Source organism: Bos indicus, chromosome 12 (assembly GCF_029378745.1).
Source record: "Bos indicus isolate NIAB-ARS_2022 breed Sahiwal x Tharparkar chromosome 12, NIAB-ARS_B.indTharparkar_mat_pri_1.0, whole genome shotgun sequence".
Lineage (NCBI taxonomy): Eukaryota > Metazoa > Chordata > Mammalia > Artiodactyla > Bovidae > Bos > Bos indicus.
This window is the reverse complement of record NC_091771.1, coordinates 21,111,289-21,131,296: the sequence shown is the minus strand read 5'-3', so window position 1 is coordinate 21,131,296 and position 20,008 is coordinate 21,111,289. Positions and strand designations below refer to the sequence as shown.

General features: G+C 52.6%; 1 protein-coding gene across 5 annotated transcripts in view; it reads left to right on the top strand.

Moving 5' to 3' along the window:
- The window catches only part of DHRS12 (dehydrogenase/reductase 12), a 40,372-nt gene extending 21,038 nt beyond the window's left edge, over nucleotides 1-19,334 (top strand). Inside the window, exons 6-11 of one of the 5 annotated variants that reach the window (XM_070800131.1) lie at nucleotides 12,071-12,132; nucleotides 13,388-13,492; nucleotides 15,087-15,177; nucleotides 16,514-16,571; nucleotides 17,694-17,831; nucleotides 18,684-19,334. In XM_070800131.1, the coding sequence (XP_070656232.1) occupies nucleotides 12,071-12,132; nucleotides 13,388-13,492; nucleotides 15,087-15,177; nucleotides 16,514-16,571; nucleotides 17,694-17,831; nucleotides 18,684-18,759 (530 nt within the window). In that variant the 3' untranslated portion in view covers nucleotides 18,760-19,334. The remainder of the gene's footprint in view (nucleotides 1-12,070; nucleotides 12,133-13,387; nucleotides 13,493-15,086; nucleotides 15,178-16,513; nucleotides 16,572-17,693; nucleotides 17,832-18,683) is intronic. The other 4 variants (XM_019971331.2, XM_019971332.2, XM_019971333.2 and 1 more) reach the window with 4 other exon arrangements.
- Nucleotides 19,335-20,008: the final 674 nt, after the last annotated feature.

Genomic DNA, 20,008 nt, shown 5'->3' with positions numbered 1-20,008 from the left:
GCCCAGTGGCAAACAAAAGTGGGGGCTCCTCTGTTCAAAAAGTACAAGGGTTTGCCCAAGACGAAGCCAGCTCTGCTGCTTCCCACCCACCCGTCCAGCACCCCACTCCATTCCACTGGGTGTGTGCTGAGTGCTAGGCCCGGGGGGTGGGGGTGGTGGGGGATGTGTACACGTCGTTGAACCCGCAGCACCGCCCTGTAGTGGAGGTATTCCTGCCTGTACAGTTACAGATGGAAAAGCTAGGACTGAGGGAGCTTGTGTAACTTGCCCAAGGTCAAGTGGAGGAGCCAGAATTTGAAGCCAGGTCCGTCTGCCTCCAGAGCCTATGTTCATAACCAGGACCAGTTCTGCCAGCCTCTCCCCCAGAATCTCCTTCCTCAGATCTGAAACTGCTTTAATGTGAAATAAGGGCTAAGGGAGCCTGGGAGTGGGGAGACCTGCCATGCTGGGGAAGCATGGTGTAGGGCTGGGGCACTGCTTAGAGGACCCCCTGGGAATCTGCATTGATTGAGAATGTGGGTAGATCTGATGGACTCCAAGACTGCCTTTTTTTTTTTTTCCCTGAGCTGCATGGGTTGTGGGATCTTAGGTCCCCAGCCAGGGATTGAACTCACGTCACAGTAGTGAAAGTGCTGAGTCTTAACCACTGGACTGCCAGGGAACTTCCTTTATTTTTTGCCTTTTTCATTACACAGCCGGTTATGCTGTACTTTTGTATGGATCGGGTCTGTTACCAAGGACCTTGATATCTCTTCATTTTCATTTCCTACTTGTGCTAGAAACATTGATCTTTCCAACTTCTCTGAGAAGCCTGATAGTTTTCATGCTTAATATTTATTCATCCTCTCCAGAGGGGAAGATGGAGTCCAATGTACACAGAGGCAATTCAGTGACGGGAGGCCAGGTAGACGGCTCTCTGCTTCACAGATGAGGAGATACAAGGAGGTTCAAATATTATTATTCTTGAGCAGGTCCCGAGCCCAGTGGACAGCTCAGACCTATGTCTGAGTCCTAGGAAATTGCTGGCTGCCTTTCTAATACGAAACATGTTTTCTCAGCCCGATTATGCAACACGGGTTACGTTGTTTTCTGTTTTCTAAGATTCAGTTGGGCCGATAGAAATACCTCCAGTCCTCAGGCAGACGTCAGTAGATTCCTGATAACCCTGAGGACAAGACAATACTAGCATCTGCAGAATTTATCACCAGGTTCTAAGGGTTTGGAAACCCTTAGGTTTGGTGGAGGATCACAGATGCTGTCAGAACCTGTGACTGTGTGTGGCTCTGCGTGACAATATCATAGTACATGAATTAGATACAGTTTGGAAATCACTCTCCTTCTCCTTTTGTGGGTGTGGGTGGGGCCTGGAGAGGTTTTTCATCATTCACTCTCCCGGGGAACAAAAAGGAGCTGCCTGGGGCAGCTTTGTGGGGAGATGAAGCGTGGAGGTGAAGTGATCTCATGAGACAGATTCTGTTGGGTTGCTGTTCTTGCTCCTGGGTTTTGGGTCTTCTCCAAGCATATACATTTTGCCTGTTAGCATTCAGCGGCATTAAGAGTCTGCGAGGAGGGAAGACAGATGTGGGGAGGGGGTGGTGGCGCTTGGCTGAGTGCTGTGCTGGCAGCCGGCCAAAGCCCGAGCTCGAGCCGATTAAAACTCTCACCCACATCTCTGCCCCTCTCACCCACGGGGCACAAGACGAGGATGCTGTCCACGTCCTCCAGAACTGCTGTGTCACCAATTAATTGGCTGTAATAAACAGGCGGGGTGCCTCAGCCCTTTAGTAGAAGGTGGGGAAGTTCAGTTGAGGTCATTTTGAAAGGCCATACATACATCGTGTGTGCGAGCATGTGCGTGCTAAGTTGCTTCCAGTCATGTCCGACTCTGCGACTCTATGGACTGTAGCCTGCTAGACTCCTCTGTCCATGGGATTCTCCAGGCAAGAATGCTGGAGTGGGTTGCCGCGCCCTCCTCCAGGGGATCTTCGTGACCCAGGGATCGAGCCTGAGTCTCCTGTGGCTCCTGCATTGCAGGCAGATTCTTTACCACTGAGCCACCAGGGAAGCCCATACATACATCAGTGTGCAGTAAATGTTCACGTTCTCTTCACTTCACATTCTATTATCTGGAGCTTTCTACTGCTGGCATAGATCCACGGAACTGCTACTGAAAGCAGGGACCCAGGGTCCAGAAACACCTTAATATGTTTTTGTTGTTTAGTCACTAAGTCACATCTGACTCTTTGCGACCCCATGGACTGTAGCCTGCAAGGCTCCTCTGTCCATGGGATTTCCCAGGCAAGAATCCTGGAGTGGGTTGCCATTTCCTTCTCCAGAGGATCTTCCTCACCCTCCCTGACCCTTCCCCATCTTCCAGGAATTGAACCTTCATCTCTTGCATTGACAGGCAGGTTCTTTACTGCTGAGCTACCAGGGAAGCCCCACCTTAACAGTGATGATACTAATGGTAATAATGTACACACTGGACACTTTCCACATGCCAGGGCTGTACTGTTTTTCTTGAATTATCTCATTCAGTCCTCCTAACAACTCTACAGATTTCACAGACAAGGAAACTGGGCCAGAAATAGTTTGAAACCAGAGTCTGTGACTCACCTTCCTAAATAAAATTATAGTTGGTACATTTTTGCTATAGGGTTGTATCTGTCAGCTCTTGCTACATAACAACCATCTCCCAGATCTCTGAGGAATACAATAATAAGCATGTATTTCTTGCTAACTCTTATGCAGGTCTGTTGGGTGGACTAACCTCAGCTGGGCTCAGCAGGGTATCTCAGCAAATAGGGCCTACATTATGTTCCAAATCTTTGCATCCTCCTTGGACCATTAGGCTGGCCAGAGTATGTTCCAGCAGCAAGAGCAGAAGCCCAAGTGTGCAAGCACCTTGCAAGCAGATCTGCTAACATCTAACCACTAAAACAAGTCATTTCACAGAGCCCTGAATCAAGAGTCAGGGAAACATACTCCTCCCAGGAAGGTGGGGAAGAGGGAGTGAATATGGTCAAACAATAATCTGCAACAAGGGTCTGTTTTCTTATATTCTAATTCTTTGGAAATGAGTCCTCTGAGTTAAGGATGTGGTTAACTATTAGCCTGAAATGTTTAATGAGCAAAATATTTTGTCCGTTCAGTAAACATTTATAGAGCACACACTAAGCTGTGATCAGTGCTAAGGATTCAGAAATTATAGGGACTTCTGGTGCAATGGGGGAATCAGACACACAAACAATTTCAGTGACTATACAGTAAGTTCTCTTTTCATCCATGAAGGGATCTGGGGTCCAGACCCCAGGAAAGCAGAGAACAGTACTTCTGAGGGATGTGGCCTCAGACACTGAATGTGTTTGGCACCAGGCATTCTCACTTGTCAATAATCCTTGGTTCCTGAAACCTTCCAGCTCCCAAACTGTCAAGATTCCCAGAGAGACACAGTACCTGGGAATAGTAAGCAGTACAGCAATGTCAGGTAATATTTCTGTAACACCCAAATCCCTGAATCTGGAATTGCAGTCCTTTGTTATTGTACTTCCCCTATCTGCCCAGACATATTTCCATTATTTCCCAACATGGATCCTCTGCCAGTGCATTATTATTTTTAAAAATATTTACTTATTTGACTGTGCTGGGTCTTAGTTGCTGCCATGTGGGATCTAGTTCCCTGACCAGGGATTGAACTCGGGCCCCATGCTTTGGGCACTCAAAGTCTTAGCCACTGGACCCCCAGGGAAGCCCCCAGTCAGCCCATGACCTCCATGCTTTTATCTCTGAGGCTTCTCTGCCTGGAATGTCCCCTTCCTGGCTCACTTTCACTTCTCTGCGACTCGGTTGAGAGCACCCCTAGCCTGGAGCTTGGCCAGGGCCCCTGCTCTTGGCTCCCAGAGCACCCTCTGTGACTCTGTCTTAGCACCATAGAAGTCACCCATCAATAGGTGGTTTCTAGTAAAGGGCATGAGTCACTGAGGGCAGGCACTGCCTGGCCCTTACGAGGAGCTCAGCCTGTGATCCAGCTCCTCCTGTGACGTGTGCAAACTGCCTCAACCTCCCCAAGCCTCACATCCCCATTCTGTAAAATGGGATCATGATACCTTTACAGGCTAGAGGCAAGGGTTAAAGAAGGAGTTGGAAGCTATGTTCCCAGGAGAAATCAGATGTTCACACAAAAACATGAGCATGAATGTTTATAGCTACCTTATTTTAATTCCTCATCACCCTAAACTGAAGACAACCCAGCTGTCCTTCAACTGGCGAATAAACTGTGGTACTTCCACAGCATGGGATGCTGTGCCACAAGTAAAAGGAACAAAACAAGGACATTTACAGCAATGTGGATAAATCTTCAGTGCATTGGTGAAAATCAAGCTAGACTCAAAAGGACGCATCATACGATTCTATTTACATGACGTTCTGGGGACTGGGAACAGATCAGCGGTCGCTGGGGGCTAGGGATGCAAGGAGGGTGTGACCACAAAGGGTCCAGGTGACTGTGAGGGAATATTTGGGGTGATGGATGGTTCTGAATCACTCTACAATGTAATACATAGTTAGTTACCCAACCTTCTGCATTGGCAAAGGCGCAGAGAGCTATACACACTCACACACACACATGAGTTTTACTGTATGTAAAGATATATAAGATAAAGCAAAAAGAAAGGACAGCATCTTAGCTCTGGGCACAGTGAGTCTGTTTCTTGGTAAGAAGCAGATCCTTCATTGCGATGGATTTGAGGTGCCCTCCTTGGTAGTCCACACGCTCCTAGAAAGGGCACTGTTTTCTCTCCAGCTTAGAGCACAGGTCACCCGGCCCAGGCCTGGGGACAGCGGATGCTCAGCACTATCAGCTGGCGAGGAGGACATGCAGTGGCCCCTGCCATGCAGTGCAGCGCTGCGCAGAGGTCGGAGTCAGAGTCCCAGAAGTCAGAGGTCATTCACCCGTCGGCTTTGGTTTTCTGCTGCTATCGAGGCTGTTTGGGATGAGGCAGAAAAACCTTCTAGAGTTGAGCCCCCGGGCCATGGTGTGCCTGGACACCCGCCCCCCACCTGCCCTGCCTGCCTCTCCAGGGTGGTATCTGAGCTGCTGCAGTGCTCAGGCTGGGGTGATCTTTCTCAGGGCCCCATGGGCACCACTCTCGTACTCTCGCAGCCAGGGAGCCCTGGCCCCAATCCAGGGAGCCAGCAAGGTGCCCGGCCCCATCCTGTCCTGGGGGCTCAGAACCTTGTCTGATGATCTGGTTGGGGTTCCATGGTGTTTTTCAAGGAGTGCTACCCACAGCCATTCAAGCAAGTGCTCATTTGAGGAATCTTAAAAACAAAATCCCAGTTAAGCACCTTCATGCTTTTAATGAGCCTGCACTCTCCCTGCTGTAAAGCAGGGCCTTTCACTGGGTCCCAGGGGTAGTGGCAACAGTCTCCCTCTCAGATGTGACAGCAGGGAGCAGCTTCAGTCATCCTGCACCAGAAACACCGCTTCAGCCTCCAGCACCCTGAGGCACGGGCCTCCCTCGTGGCTTCAGGGGTTAAGAATCTGCCTGCAATGCAGGAGACCTGGGTTCGATCCCTGGGTTGGGAAGATCCCCTGGAGGAGGGCATGGCAACCCACTCCAGTATTCTTGCCTGGGAAGGCCCATGGACAGAGGAGCCTGTCGGGCTATAGTCCACAGAGTCCCAAAGAGTCGGACACGACTGAGCCACTAAACAACAAGAGTCCTCAGGCTCAGACCTCGGATGGCCTGGGGAGGACAAGGAAGTGATGACATTTTCACCTCTGTGGGTGACCTGGAGCCCAAGACAGGTGCCAGGCACCACCACCCCCACCCCCAGATGGCTCCTTCCCATTAGAGCTCACAGAGGTCTGTCCCCACGTTTAAACAAGGCTCTCTGGCTGCTCTCGGCTTCAACCACCCTTGAGTGAACCCTCCACCCCAAGGCTCTTTGCACAGACTGTACCCCATGCCTGGTCACCCTCCTTCCCACCCCTGCCCCCTCCCACACTCTGCCTCTCCTCTCAATCTTAGCTCAGACGTCATCTTGTCGCTACTGTGGCTCTGACGCACCCCCACCCCACCCCATGTGCTCACAGCAGTCCACACACTTCTGCACAGCATTGACCTCACTGCAGGTTCATTACATGATAACGTGTTAATGCCTGATGAACACCTCGAGGCGAGGATCCCTCACAGTACTTAGTACTGGGTCTGGCATTTAAAGGGGCTTCCCCCGTGGCTTAGGGGTAAATAATCTGTCTGCAGTATGGGAGACACAGGAGACACGGGTTCAATCCCTGGGTCAGGAAGATCCCCTGGAGGAGGGCATGGCAACCTACTCCAGGATTCTTGCCTGGAGACTCCCATGGACAGAGGAGCCTGGTGGGCTACAGTCCATGGGGTTGCAAAGAGTTGGACACGACTGAAGCGACTTAGCACACATGCAGCCACTGGTATTTAAAACGTGGAACTGGAAGTGGCAGGGAGAGGGGGAAGTTGAGGTTGGGGGCACGGGGAAAAGATCTGACTCCCCCTCATGCTGTCTGACCCCAAACCAAGAGTAAATGCCCCACGGGAAGTTGATGACTCGAATTATCTTCCTTATTACTGAGAGCAGGACTCAGCTTGGTCCTGCTTCCTCATTTTCTCTGGGACTCTGTGCTGCCAGCTTTCCCCGTAATATGATCTTTGAAATGGTCTTTATATAATTTGTAAAGTGAGTGTGTGAGGCCCCGGGGCTCACTGTGGGATGTTTGTGTTACTGTACCCGTGGGACAAGTACCAAATGGTATTCACCATGCAGCTGTCTGCTCCTTTAAAATGCACACCAGTAACTTCCCAGGGGTAGAAGGACAATTATGTTCCCCAGCAGATAGTACAACTGGTAAAGCATGGACCCAAATATACCCACCTAGTAACCAAAATGACTTTAATTCAAGCTGGTTTTAAAGGTTTCTTTTAATAGAATCTCCAATCAGTTCTCCGTGCTAAGTGTGAACGCTGCAGTATATTTTTCTCATCAAACAACTATTTTAATGCTATTGAAATATATCATACCCATGCTATGGTATGGTTTCAGGGGCCCCATAAATTTAATATTTGGATGGAACTGTGGTTTCTGGAACACTTTAAGAGGACTACGCATCTGTCCTCCAGCATCGCCCGGCTTGACACAGTTTAGCATCCCTTGCTAATTAGCTTATAGAGAGAGATTTGCTTCAAGTCATGTACCCATGTCATAAAGGTCCTTGTTGCTGTATTTAGAAGACTGTGTCCAACATAAATCCACTCCCAAATCTCCTTCTCGTAATGAACTTCCATCGACATAATGAGTTCCTTGGAAGGAAGGCATTGTGTAAATTTAAAATACTAATGAGTCATAATGATAATGAATTACTTTCCTTATTACTGGGAGCAGCCTCAGCTTGGGCACATTATCGCATGGCTGAAGGTGTCTTCCCTACACCCAGGCCTGCCTCCCCCAGGAGCCCAGACTCTAAAATAGCTTCTCCTTTTTATTTATTTATTTTTTTCTTTCCACATCAAAGCTCAGAATCCCCCAAATGTCCCTGGTCTTAGCTAGTCAGTCTCGGAGGAACAGAAGTTACAGAACTGGTTCCTGATAGCACTGAAATGGCCAAAGACACCCACAGCCATTTCCAGCAGAGCCTGCCTGTGCCTTCCCAGGGATATTCCCATGAGCTGATGTCACAGGCAAATGGGTGGGTTTTCTAGCTAAGACAAGCCCAGTGTTTCAGCGATTGTCTGGTTACCAGGAGCAGGAACCCACACAAGCTGACTAAACAGAATTGATCTCCTGGAGGGGGACGCAAGGATGGCCTTCATAGAACTCAGTGGTGGAGGCACAGCTGGGCTTTGGAGGGGCGTCAGGGACAGGACAGGAGAGCATGAGGACCGGGCGAACTTTCCGTTTCTCTGGGACCGTTGTCCACAGACTCCGTCCCAGCCCTCCCTGTATCTGCTTGTCCATACCCACGGGCCAAATATGGGGGCCGCTGAGTCAAGGGTCCTGTGTACACATGCTTGGAGGGAGAGTTCGACTGGCACAGCTCAGGTCAGGAAGAAGAGAAAGTGCTGATCGCTCAGTCGTGTCCGACTTTTGGGACCTCATGGACTGTAGCCCACTAGGCTCCTCTGTTCATGGGATTCTCCAGACAAGGATACTGGGGTGGGGTGCCATTTCCTTCTCCAGGGGATCTTCCCGACCCAGGGATTGAACCCGGGTCTCCTGCTAAGGTCGGGGTCACCTCTAACTCAGTCTGCTCTGTCCATGTGGTCGAGGCCACATGGCTCAACGACAGTGCCAGGCCCAGGGTCACGACTCGGTGTGTGTTGTGATAAACAGGATACGGGGGTCACCCCTCAAGGTGGGGGGGCACATTTCCTGAAGAAGTCCACCATGCCAGGTGGAGGAGTTTTCTGCTTAATCTGATTGGGAGCCTGGAGCGTTGTAGGGCTTTGGGGCCTGTGTTCACAGCGGGCTGGTGGTAGGATCTGTGAGCTGGGCGAGGAGCTCCTGGCGCCAAGTTCATCCCTGGGGAACAGTGACTTGCAGACAAGGGAATCGTTCCTACTCCCTTGGCACTTCAGTAGGCTGGGACTCTGTGGTTTAATGATTCAAGGAAAGAGATTAAAAAGAAAAAAAGATTTGCCATCTGTTTTCCACTCTGCATGGACTTGCTGGGAACTTGGAAAAGTCACAGAACCTCTTTGGGATTGTCTTAATTCCAATGCTTTTCATTAAAAAAATATATAAATATATACATGAAGTGAAAGTGTTAGTCACTCAGTCGTGTTCAACTCTTTGTGAGCCCATGGACTGTAGCCGCCAGGCTCTTCTGTTCATGGGATTCTCCAGGCAACAGTACTGGAGTGGGTAGCCATTCCCTTCTCCAGGGGATCTTCCCCACCCAGGGACTGAACCTGGCTCTCCTGCATTGCAGGCAGATTCTTTACCATCTGAGTCACCAGGGGACCCCAAATATATACATACATATTACTTATACATTTTTATGTTATTAATTGAGCAGTTTTTTTTTAAAGTTCTTATTGACTTTAATCAGAGATTGATAATTTTGGGGAGCATCCATTTAGCAGTAGATGGGGCGTGAAAAAGCTGTACAAGGCTAGAAATTTTACAGGCAGGAGGGAATAGGAACAAGGAAGTTATATGGGGCATTTCGCAGATTTTTCTTGTGTTTCTCTTTGCTGGCCTGAAAAGATGTGGAAGGTACATAGGAGGGGCCTCAGAAGGGAGGCTAGGAGGCTGGAGGATTCTTAATTGCTTATGGCTGGAAAGAGAGGCTTCATCTCCTTCTGAGAGGGGAGAAATGCTTGCTGCGTGTGAAGAGTGACACGTGTGTTTTGAAATCATAAAGCTGGAGACCCAGGAGGCAAAAAAACGTGCATGATGGCTCAGATCTGCTTGGGGGTGTAGCTGGGCCCCAGGAAGTAGGGTGGGGAACTTGGAATGAGGGAGATTTTTTTTTAATTGGAGTGTAGTCGCTTTACAGTGTTGTTCGTTTCTGCTGTACAACACCATGGATCAGCCATAGGTGCACACATATCCCCACCCTCTTGAATCTCCTCCCCCCCCCAACCATCCTCCCCTTCTAGGTCCTCACTCAGCACTGAGATGAGCACTCTGCGATGACCTGCAAGGAGATCTGTTGTGTTTTTTTTTAAGATAGAAGAGGCCCCGGAAGGCCTGTTGTTAAAAACTGCAGTTTCTCCAGGAGTTTTTAGAAAGCACCTACTACCTGGCTGTGCCCTACAGTTGAGGATGAGTGGCCCAGCTAATCTTCCTACAGGGTAACTCTGAATGTGAAAGTGTCAGTCCTTCAGTCGTGTCCAACTCTTTTGTGACCACATGGACTGTAGCCTGCCAGGCTCCTCTGTCCATGAAATGCTCCAAGCAAGAATACTTGAATGGGTTGCCATTTCCTTTCTCCAGGGGATCTTCCCGACCCAGGGATTGAACCCGCGTCTCCCGCATTGCAGGCAGATTCTTTACCATTCCCTGGTGGCTCAGGGAAACCCCACAGGGTAACTCTACTAGCATCTAAATGGATACAGCATATTCTCGCAGAGGATGAAGCAGAAAACAAAACACATCACTGTTTCCTGGGCTTTGGGGAGAGACGCAAAGGGGCCCCCCAGCTCTCATCTATCCTGGAGGTGTGCTGGGTCAGCGGGGTGAGCAAGTCTGATCCTGGAGGGAAGCAGTGGAATCTCTCAGGGAGAGGGTGAAGGCTTCCGCATGGAACCTGCTTCCAGCTTTCCTTTCCTTTCCGCCAAGGAGTCATTTATGACTATCTGTCGTGGCAGGGCTGATAGCTTTTGGCAGAAGTCCTTTCTACTTCTCGCAAATTAAATCAGAGAGAGAGTCACCAGCAGTGAATGCAAAGGAAGGGTTTAAGGCCACCGCATGGAGGCGAACAGCTGTCGGAGGCCCAGCATTCACCAGACATTAAAAATCATGAATATTAAAAACAAACGAGCACAAATATTAACAAGGCTGGCCCCTCCAGCAACGATTTGGGGTATGGAGAACTGAGAATGCTGTGTGAGGTGACAGGCACAACTGAGAATCGCTAATAATAATAGTAATAATGATAAAGAAAATGGCAACAACCAGTGCCCACAGAGAGCATTCCAGTTCTCAGGCACAAACCCTCTGATGTCAGGAGGTGGGCTCGCCAGCTGTCATCTCCTTTTTGCAAGAAACCCAGGCTGTACTGGTCCGGCGACCTGCCCCTGGTCGCACCGCTGGCAGGTGCCAACCAGGACTCAAATCCAGACTGCTGGCTCCCCCAGTGCCCTCCCCACAGTGCCAGGCTGCTCCCGTGAGCTTGGGTGCAGGGTGGGACACGTGCTGGGCTCCAGGTGGGGAGAGCTGGTCAGGCAGGAATTGAGGAGTGACTCAGGAAAGAGTCCGGGGCTTTCATTTAAACCTGCTCCCCCTCCCCCCACCACCCCGTAACAAAAGGTAATATATGTTCATTGTTTGGGGAAAAAAAATACAGATAAACATAAGAACATAGACATAACCTGGTGGGTCAGATGGTAAAGAATCCCCCTGCAATGCAGGAGACTGGGGTTCCTTCCCTGAGTCGGGAAGATCCCCTGGAGAAGGGAATGGCTACCCACTCCAGTATTCCTGTCTGGAGAATCCCATGGACAGAGGAGCCTGGTGGGCTACAGTCCACAGGATTGAAAAAAGTCAGACATGACTGAGAGACTAACATTTAGACATAATAACTGTCCACTCAGAGAGAAGCATTTTAAACATTTTAGCGCACCAAAATATCATCCTTGCAGATACTTTCTCCTCATTTTGACACACCTTTTTTCACAAAAATGGAATTCTGTTCTTCCTGCCATTGTATAATGCTTCATTCCATATACTGTGAATATCTTTCCATGTCAAATAACACTTCAACAGTATCTTCCTCATTTCATTAAAAATGTTATATATATGGCTTTATGATTACAGAAATAATCGTAAGATGCTATGCTCATTGTAAAAATATTCAAGTTCAAACCGTACAGAAATGTCCAGTAAAGGAAGGAAATATTTTATTAATCCCACCCTTGGGGCCTGAGCCGTGTTGCTGCGTGTCCTGTTTCCGCTTCATATTTTTCCATGTACAGGCTAGACGTAATGAACACGTGTGTCTATATACATTTTTTTTTCCTCCTCAAAGCGGGCTCACAGACTGTTGTGCAGTTTGCTTTTTTTCTTTCTCTGGTGTGGACATCTTTTCGTCTTGGTGTCTGAGGTTCTAAGGCATCTTTGTTCCAATCCTGGGGAAAGGAAACCCCTGTGAGGCTGGAGAAGGGACAGGCTAGTGAGTAATGGCAATACAGGGCTGGTTCCATGCTGAAATAAAAACCCTCCAAGAGGAGGAGACTGCGGCTCAGGCAGCCCGCTCACCTGGAGGAGTCAGGTAAGGGCGCCACCTCGCCTCCACCCCAGGGCCATCTAACAGGAGGGGTCCCAGCCCCTGACGGCCCCTGAGACCTCACAAATGCTCTGTGCCCCCCAGGTGTATATGTTCTCACAACCGCCCTGATCCCTGTCTTGGAGAAAGAACACGACCCCAGAGTGGTGAGTTGACTTTGGGGATGTCTTGTAAGTCAGCAACTCTGTCCCGGATGGGCAATCAGTGGTCCTACATTTGCGGCCCCAACTGTCCCGAGGTGGGGGCGTGCTGTCCACGTCCACAGTCAGGGCCAAATTTGGCCCCCAGGGTCCAGAGGCCTTGAGGTTTGATAACCTGAGATCCGGCAGTGGTGTGCCGGCCCAGGCAGCATCCAGGTGGATCTGGGGAGTTGCTGATGCAGCGGGCAGGGGTCCAGGCCTAGGTGAGGGTCAGCCTGGGGCTTTGTCCCATGGACATGCATACTTGCGGAGCTCCGGAGGCACGGCCTGGGCTTCCAGGATGCCCCTTCTGGCAGTAGAGGCTTCCTGGGAGCCGGCTGTCAACCCAGCTCCCTCTTGCTCTCAGGGGCTCCTCCACATCCCCTGCTCCTGCCTCTCATCCTGGCTGGGTTGTTGCACACAGAGCCCATGAAAAGGGAGGCAGAGCCATGCAAAGGGCCACATTCAAAACCCCAGCCCTCACCAAAGTCTCCTCCCCAAAGTCATCCGAGAGTTGGCAAAGCATTGGGAAAGGGAGGAGCTGGGGAGGCAGGCAGGGGTGGGTGGGTATATTTCCTGGAGAATCTGCCACTCTAGTGGGAGGGGACAGCTATGGAGTTAACGGCTAATGGGTTAACATGACAGAAATGAGAGAAGGCAGGAAGAGGGCAGTTTATGCAGGCTGCCTTCTCTCTGCTGTGGGGGGTGTGGGGGGCAAATAATGACCTCCCTGGATCCCCGAGGTCCAGGTCCCAGTTCCTGGGGCTGTGTCACCTTGACCTGGCAGAAGAGACTCTGCAGATGTGATTAGTGAAGGATCATGAGATGGGGGGTGGGTTTCGTGGATTATCCAGGTGGGCCAGTGCAGCCGCAGGGTCCTCAGAAGAGGGCCCGAGTCAGAGGAGACGTGAGGATGGAAGCAGAGGTCGTCAGGGTGGTACGGCCACAAACCGAGGCCCAGGAATGGCCTCCGGAAGCCGGAGACGCCAAGGAGGGAATTCCCCCCTCAAACTGTCAGAAGGTCTCTGCTGATACTTCGATTTTAGCCCCACAAGACACATTTCAGACCTCTGGCTTCCAGAGCTGGGGGGAATCCACCTGCGCTTTTGTAAGCCTCTTAGTCTGTGGTCATTTGTCACAAGAGCAATAAGAAACAGATACATGGAGAAGGGGGATGGGAAGGTATTACGAACTTTTCTTCACAAATCTCCATTTACTGCAGATAACAGTGTCCTCTGGAGGAATGTTGGTTCAGAAACTGAACACCGATGACCCGCAGTCAGAAAGGACAGCGTTCGATGGCACCATGGTCTATGCACAGAACAAAGTAAGCAAGGGGCTGTTCTCAACACGGTCTCCTGGGCTCTTCTCCATGGAAGGCTTATTCTGGGACACACAATGGCTTGGATCTAATTCCCAGAGCACCTGAATGTCCCTCACAGGAGAGAGAATCCTCTTCTCCATCAGAAGCCCAGCTCAGCTCTGCCTGGACCAGGGTGGAGGTGCGGGGCTTCAGCTCACCCCGAGGAGGAGCCACAAAAGCTGCCACCTCTCTTCCCGAATATCTCAGACCCACAAGGAGGGTGGTGAGAGCAGGTGATCCCCACAGCAGGACCCAGCAGAGGCTCCTTGTCCTGCGTGGCTCAGAGAGGAAATGGACCCAGGGGGTCCCTTCTCTCCCCCTGGGCAGCCCCTGCTCACTGGCTGGATGGATACCACCAGAACCGTGCTGGGTTTCTGGCTCCCTTTGTGGGGTACGCACTCAGTTGCTTCAGTCGTGTCTGACTCTTTGCAACCCCATGGACTGTAGCCCGCCAGGCTCCTCTGTGCAAGGGATTCTCCAGGCAAGAATACTGGGGTGGGTTGTCATGCCCTCTTCCAGGGGATCTTCCCGGCCCAGGAATCGAACCTGTGTCTCTCATGTCTCCTGCACTGGCAGGCAGGTTCTCTACCATTAGCGCCACCTGGGAAGCCCCACTGAGGGGGATGCACATCCAGTTCTGAAGACACGAAAGCTCAGAGGTCTGGTCTCATGGCCACTCGGAACAGAAAGTTCTGTGTCTCAGCTTATCACAGCTGTTCTAGGAGCCGGCTGTATACCTGCCACAGTCACCGTTCCTGCCCTTCAGTTCACCTGGTGGGGGGCTCCCTGGTGGTTTGTGAAGCTGCCCTCGCCCACAGCTTTCCCTCTTGTTCACAGAGGAGTCCTGTCCCACCCCCCTCCCTCTGTACCCCAGTTCTCTGCCCCACCTTCGCTCACCAACCCCCAGACCAGCTCCTGGTGGGTGACTTGTCATGACTCAACATCCCACCAATCAGAGGCACCAGGCTTCTCTACAGATTTTCTGGAGAACCTGGGGACAAAGCACTCACTCCATAAATGGGGCCCAGGTGGAGCTCTTTGTAAAATGTAATCTAACCGCCCTGGGAGGGGGCAGTGGCCTCCACACAGCTGAGGCTTTATGTGGGGGTACTTGGCGATTTTTAAAGAAATTTGCAGCAGATGCATTCTCTAAGCCTCTCAGGACGGTTCCCACACTCCAAGGTTCCTTCACGTGTCCGCAGACACCCACTCAGTGCCTGCAGGGCACGGGGCCGGGGGTGCTCTGTGCTCCCACCGCACTCGCGTCCAGCAGCAGATACGGTAACAGCGAGAGGGCGCTGTGGGTGTACTTTCCTCGGGGGAGGGAGGGCGAAGCCCCCAGGCCACCGGCAGCCTCATTCCTGCTGCTGGTCTGTCTGCGTCTCAGATGGCGGGGCCAGGACGCAGCCTTGGGTCACAGCCAGAGCTCGCTGGGTGAAGAGCCGATGATTCTAGAGGAAGTTGCGATCTGACTTTGTGGAGGGCGGGGGACGGGGGCTCTGCACACCCTCAGCCCCCCTGCTTCCCCCTCCCATCTGTTCACCCTCACCCTGTCCAGAGGCAGCAGGTGGTTCTGACGGAGCGGTGGGCCCGAGCGCACCCAGCCATCCACTTCTCATGCATGCATCCCGGCTGGGTCGACACCCCAGGTAGGTTTTTAAGTTCCCTGCCGCCCACGTTTCATCTAAAAATATCTGGGCGGCCGCAGGACGGACTCTCCCCAGGAATGACCTAGAACTGGTATCAGGAGGATGAGGAATGGCTTCGTTTCTGCGGGAGCCAGGCAGACTGGGACTGGAGAGGGAGAAGCCTGGTCCTCAGAGGCAGAGCTGGTGTGGTCAGTCTGCCCCACGTGTGCATGGCCCAGGGAGTGGGTGGCGCCTGGGTTGGGGTATGGCTGGGGACCCCTCCCTCGGGACAGAGGGTGCTTGGTCCACACCCAGTGTTATGGGAGATGCTGGGGACGTGGGGATAGGCCAGGCCACCTTCCCACTGCCTGGGTTTCTAGAAATAGTGAATGCACAAGGGGAAGTAACAATCACAAGGGGGCAGGTGGAATTCTCTGGAAGCGTGGAAAAAGAGGGAAGGAGAACAGAACTCTCTGCGGGGTCAGTCCCTCCCACCTCTGAGACCTCGGCGTATCACTTGGGCTCTGTAGCTCTTTCCTCCTCCCCCAGCAAGGGAACTGAAAACAGCAGCCGTGGCAGAACGCCTGGGACACGAGGGCTCAGAGCTGCTCCCAGTGCTGTCTCCATACCATCGCCTGTGCCCTCACCCCCTCCTGGGGTGGGCACTACCACCATGCCCATTTACATCTGGGGAAACTGAGGCACACAGAGGGGCTGGGACGTCCCGGCTGGGCCCGGCCACAGTCTAGTGAGAGGCAGGCTCTCATACACTTGCTGTCACCTTCCGAAAGCTGGTTTAGCAGAGGCCTTAATATCTGCATCTACATCCTTGGAATTCATCCTAAGAGATGCGGAAAATGAGGTTGCTCGTCCCAGCACTGGTGCTCGGAGAGTAGGTTGATAAATTAGGGAACACCTGCACGGGACATCTGTTCAGCCCTGAACACCGCTGCGGATAAATGTCTATGGGAAGCAAACAGTGCTATCTCATTAAATGCAGGTATCGGGCCCTCAGACCTTAGAGCCTTCTGGTCTTACTTTTGATACACCTACGTCCCCATGGAGAAGGGGGTGCATCGTGCCCCACTGCATCCCACGGAGACCGGGCGGGGGGAGGTGCAGCAGGCCCGCCTGCCGGTTGGGGGCGGGGGGAGTTGAGGACATCTGGCAGCCTCCTGTTGTAAATGGAAAGGGGGGGTGTCCTCCACCGAGCACCCCAGGAGGCCCTCGGGCCAGGGCTGTTGGGAGAGGGCGGCTTCTTATCTTGTGTCACTTCCTGGTGGGAGACGTGCCCAGCCTTGCCTGACCAGGTAGCTCTGTCAGCCAGTGGAGAACCACCAGCCTCTCATCCCCGCAGGACATCACCCTGACGGTCCTCACATCAACCTGTGCGCTGGCCGAGTCTGCGCTCCAAGGTCACCACCTGAGTCCAGCATCTGGGTCAGGGTGCGGTCAGCCATCTGTGGTCCACAGGTCACAGGGCCAAGACTGGGCTTCTCAGAGGCTGCTGACTGGGCCTCAGTGTCCAGAGGGAGGGCTGGGGAAGGGCCTGAGCCCACAGACACTCGTCCTCCCCGAGTGGTATGATGTGTGTGTGAGCACTAAGTCGCTTCAGTCGTGTCCAACTCCTTTTGACCCCATGGACTGTAGCCCGCCAGGCTCCTCTGTCCATGCGATTCTCCAGGCAAGAATGCTGGAGTGGGTAGCCATTCCCTTCTCCAGGGGATCTTCCCGACCCAGGGGTTGAACCCATGTCTCTTACGTCTCCTGCACTGGCAGGTGGGTTCTTTACCACTAGCGCCACCTGGGAAGCCCAACGGGGGACTCAAATGCCTGCTGTTTACTCATCAGAAGTATTCCCTAATTTTCCCACAATAAGCAAGTACTGTTTCTGTAAAGGGAAAAAGTAAAAACGTTTATTTTTAAATTTTGTTTTAGATGATCCTTTCTCTGAAATCCTCTGATCTCATTACATCTCTCCAATGTTGTTTTCTCTGCTTTCTTTTCTTTCTTTGGCTTCATGAGAGAATAGTTGTGCTTCCCAGAGTGCTAACTGTAAAGACTCTGTGTTCCCCGAGGTCTGTGGGCAAATGGGGGTGTGTGTGTGGGGTGGTATAGTCTGCAGCCAGTGCTGGGGAGGATGAGGGAGAGGGAGGAAAGAGTCCCTTCCCTTGTTCCAACACGCCTCGCTGAAAAAGCAGAGAACACTCTCACAGCCCAGAGGACACTCAGCCTGGATCCTGGGAGGATCAGAAGCCTTGAGAAGATGGGTCCCCCAGGACGGGGGGAGTCTGATCCCCTTTTGCCCCCAGGTGTGACCCTCATTTCTCAGGATGGGAATCCGGAGGTCCAGGGGATTTTGCTCCCAGGGGACAGGCCTGTCTGGGCCGACAGCCTGCATGAACACTGTTTTGAAGTGGAAAGAGGGCAGTTGGTGATCTCATTCCAACTCCGCGTGGTTATTTTGGTATTAAAGCAGCCAACTCAGTTGAGGATGAGGGCGCTGTCCTCACGGCCCTGTGTGTGCCTCCCCGCAGGTGTGCGGCTGTCGATGCCGGGCTTCCACGCCAGGCTGGGGGCCAGGCTGCGCTCCGAGGCCCAGGGCGCGGACACGGTGCTGTGGCTGGCCCTTGCCCCCGCTGCCACCGCCCAGCCCAGCGGCTGCTTCTTCCAAGGTGACTTTCTCTCTGAACCAGCCCGAGGGTGTCTGGAGGTGGACCCTCCTCTCTCCCTGGTTGCGTGGGGAGGGGCTGTCTCCCTTCCCCTTGATGTGCTGGCTTGCCTTCGGGGGACGGCTCCTTGGCCTGTTATTTTGGGAAGGGCCTCACCTCTGGCTCTGCACTCCCGGCTTTTTGCATCCGCCTTCCCGAACTCAGTGGGTCCTGTGAGGATGAAGTAAGTCCTGGGGTTGTAACCCCTGACTTCAGTGTCTTGGGCACGGCTGGACCTGTGGGGCACCTCGGAGACTGGAAGCTCCTTTGCCGGAGCCCAGGGCCTGGGAGTGAATCTCTGCTTTTCTGTTGCTGGGGGTGGCTATCTGTTCAGCGTTTGCTCCCTACCCAGGCGGGATCCCAACAGGCAGATCTGAGAAGAGCGGGCAGGCTGAGGAAAGAAGGTGGAGGTTCCCCTCCCGCCTTGGAGGTGGCCACGCTTGCGTGAGCTGTGATGGAGCTCTGGGGACCCTGTGGCGGCCAGGAGGGTGGCTGTACCCTCTCTCACTATCACCTGCCAGACCAAATATGCCACACTCCCGGGTCCCCGACCCCCACCAGCCGGCACCCAGGCCTGGGGACCCTGCCCGCCGCCAGCCAGCCCCCTGGAGTCCTGCCGCCCGCTGTCGGCGCTCAGCCTGCCGCCCGGCCTCAGCCTCCCTTCTGCAGCACCTCACTGTCCCCGCGGACCCTGAGCGCAGGGGTGGCCGACCCCCTTCCCGTGTGGGCCCCCACCCCCGGCAGGTGGCCGCTCACAACTGACCCGAGGCCCGGCCCTGCCGCTCGTGACTTGGTGTTTCTCTCTCACGTTTACAGACCGGAAACCGGCGCCCACACACTTGCCTCTTGCGAGGACATCGTCCTCACCGGCCGAAGAGGAGAAACTCATTGAGATCTTGGAAGAGCTGGCTCGGAGATTTAAATAGCCCAGGCTAGACCCAACACGGAGCCGGAATTGCCTCAGGAAATACGGCAAGGTGCGGACCAGTGGCCAGCGAGGAGACCCCACTGCTCCTGCCCCGCCGTAGACCGGCCCATCTTCCACGGCTGTGCTTTGAGCTGGTTTCCTCTCCATCAGGAGTCACAGAAATTAGTCCCGTTCTTTATATATAAAGCCTAGTACTGAAAGCTTGACTCACCACCGCCTCATGGGACCGCAGCTGGGTTAACTTACCCTCTGGGGGCCTCATTTTCCCTGTCAGCGGAGATTAGAGTGCTCCCTACCTCATGGGGTGGTTGTAACGACTCAGTGAGTTACCACTTGTAATGCTCTTAGCAGAATGCCTGGTGTGTCATAAAGACTTGATACGTGTTAGCTACTAACACCAGCATTTAATTGACAAGTGTGCTAAAATTCATGGGGGGAGAAAAACCCCCTAAAGATTACCCCCTGTAGCAATGAGGAGTCCAGGATGGAAACTTTTATTTTAAAATACATGATTGCGGCTGAGAGCAAGTGAACCTTCATTTTCCGCAGTAGCTTCTTCTGTGTAAATCTCTCCTTGATTTGTGAGTGTGATTTTCTTAAAGTTTCCGTGTCATTGTCAGTATCAGGGGAGCAGGGCCGGGAGGGGGAAGGAGGGGATGCTACACTGCCCTGGCCTGGCCCTGAGGCTTCAGGGGCAAGGCGGAACCAAGGGTCAGTGCTTATTTACAAGCAGTCACTGGAGGCCTGGTTTACAGGTGCTAAGATTAGAAGCGGCTTCAATTATGCACTTGGCAATCTGGTGTTGGTAAAACTTTTAAATTATTTGCATGTTATGTCTTAGTGAAACAGGGAGAGCTCTAACACAATCGGTAAACAGATTTAGGAAAGCTCTGCTACTGCTAAGTCACTTCAGTCGTGTCCGACTCTGTGCGACCCGATAGACGGCAGCCCACCAGACTCCCCCGTCCCTGGGATTCTCCAGGCAAGAACACTGGAGTGGGTTGCCATTTCCTTCACCAATGCATAAAAGTGAAAAGTAAAAGTGAAGTCGCTCAGTGGTGTCCGACCCTCAGCGACCCCGTGGACTGCAGCCCTCCAGGCTTCTCCGTCCATGGGATTTTCCAGGCAAGAGTACTGGAGTGGGGTGCCATTGCCTTCTCCGGAGGAAAGCTCTACATACACTCTGGAAGTTCAAGGGGAAATGAACATAACT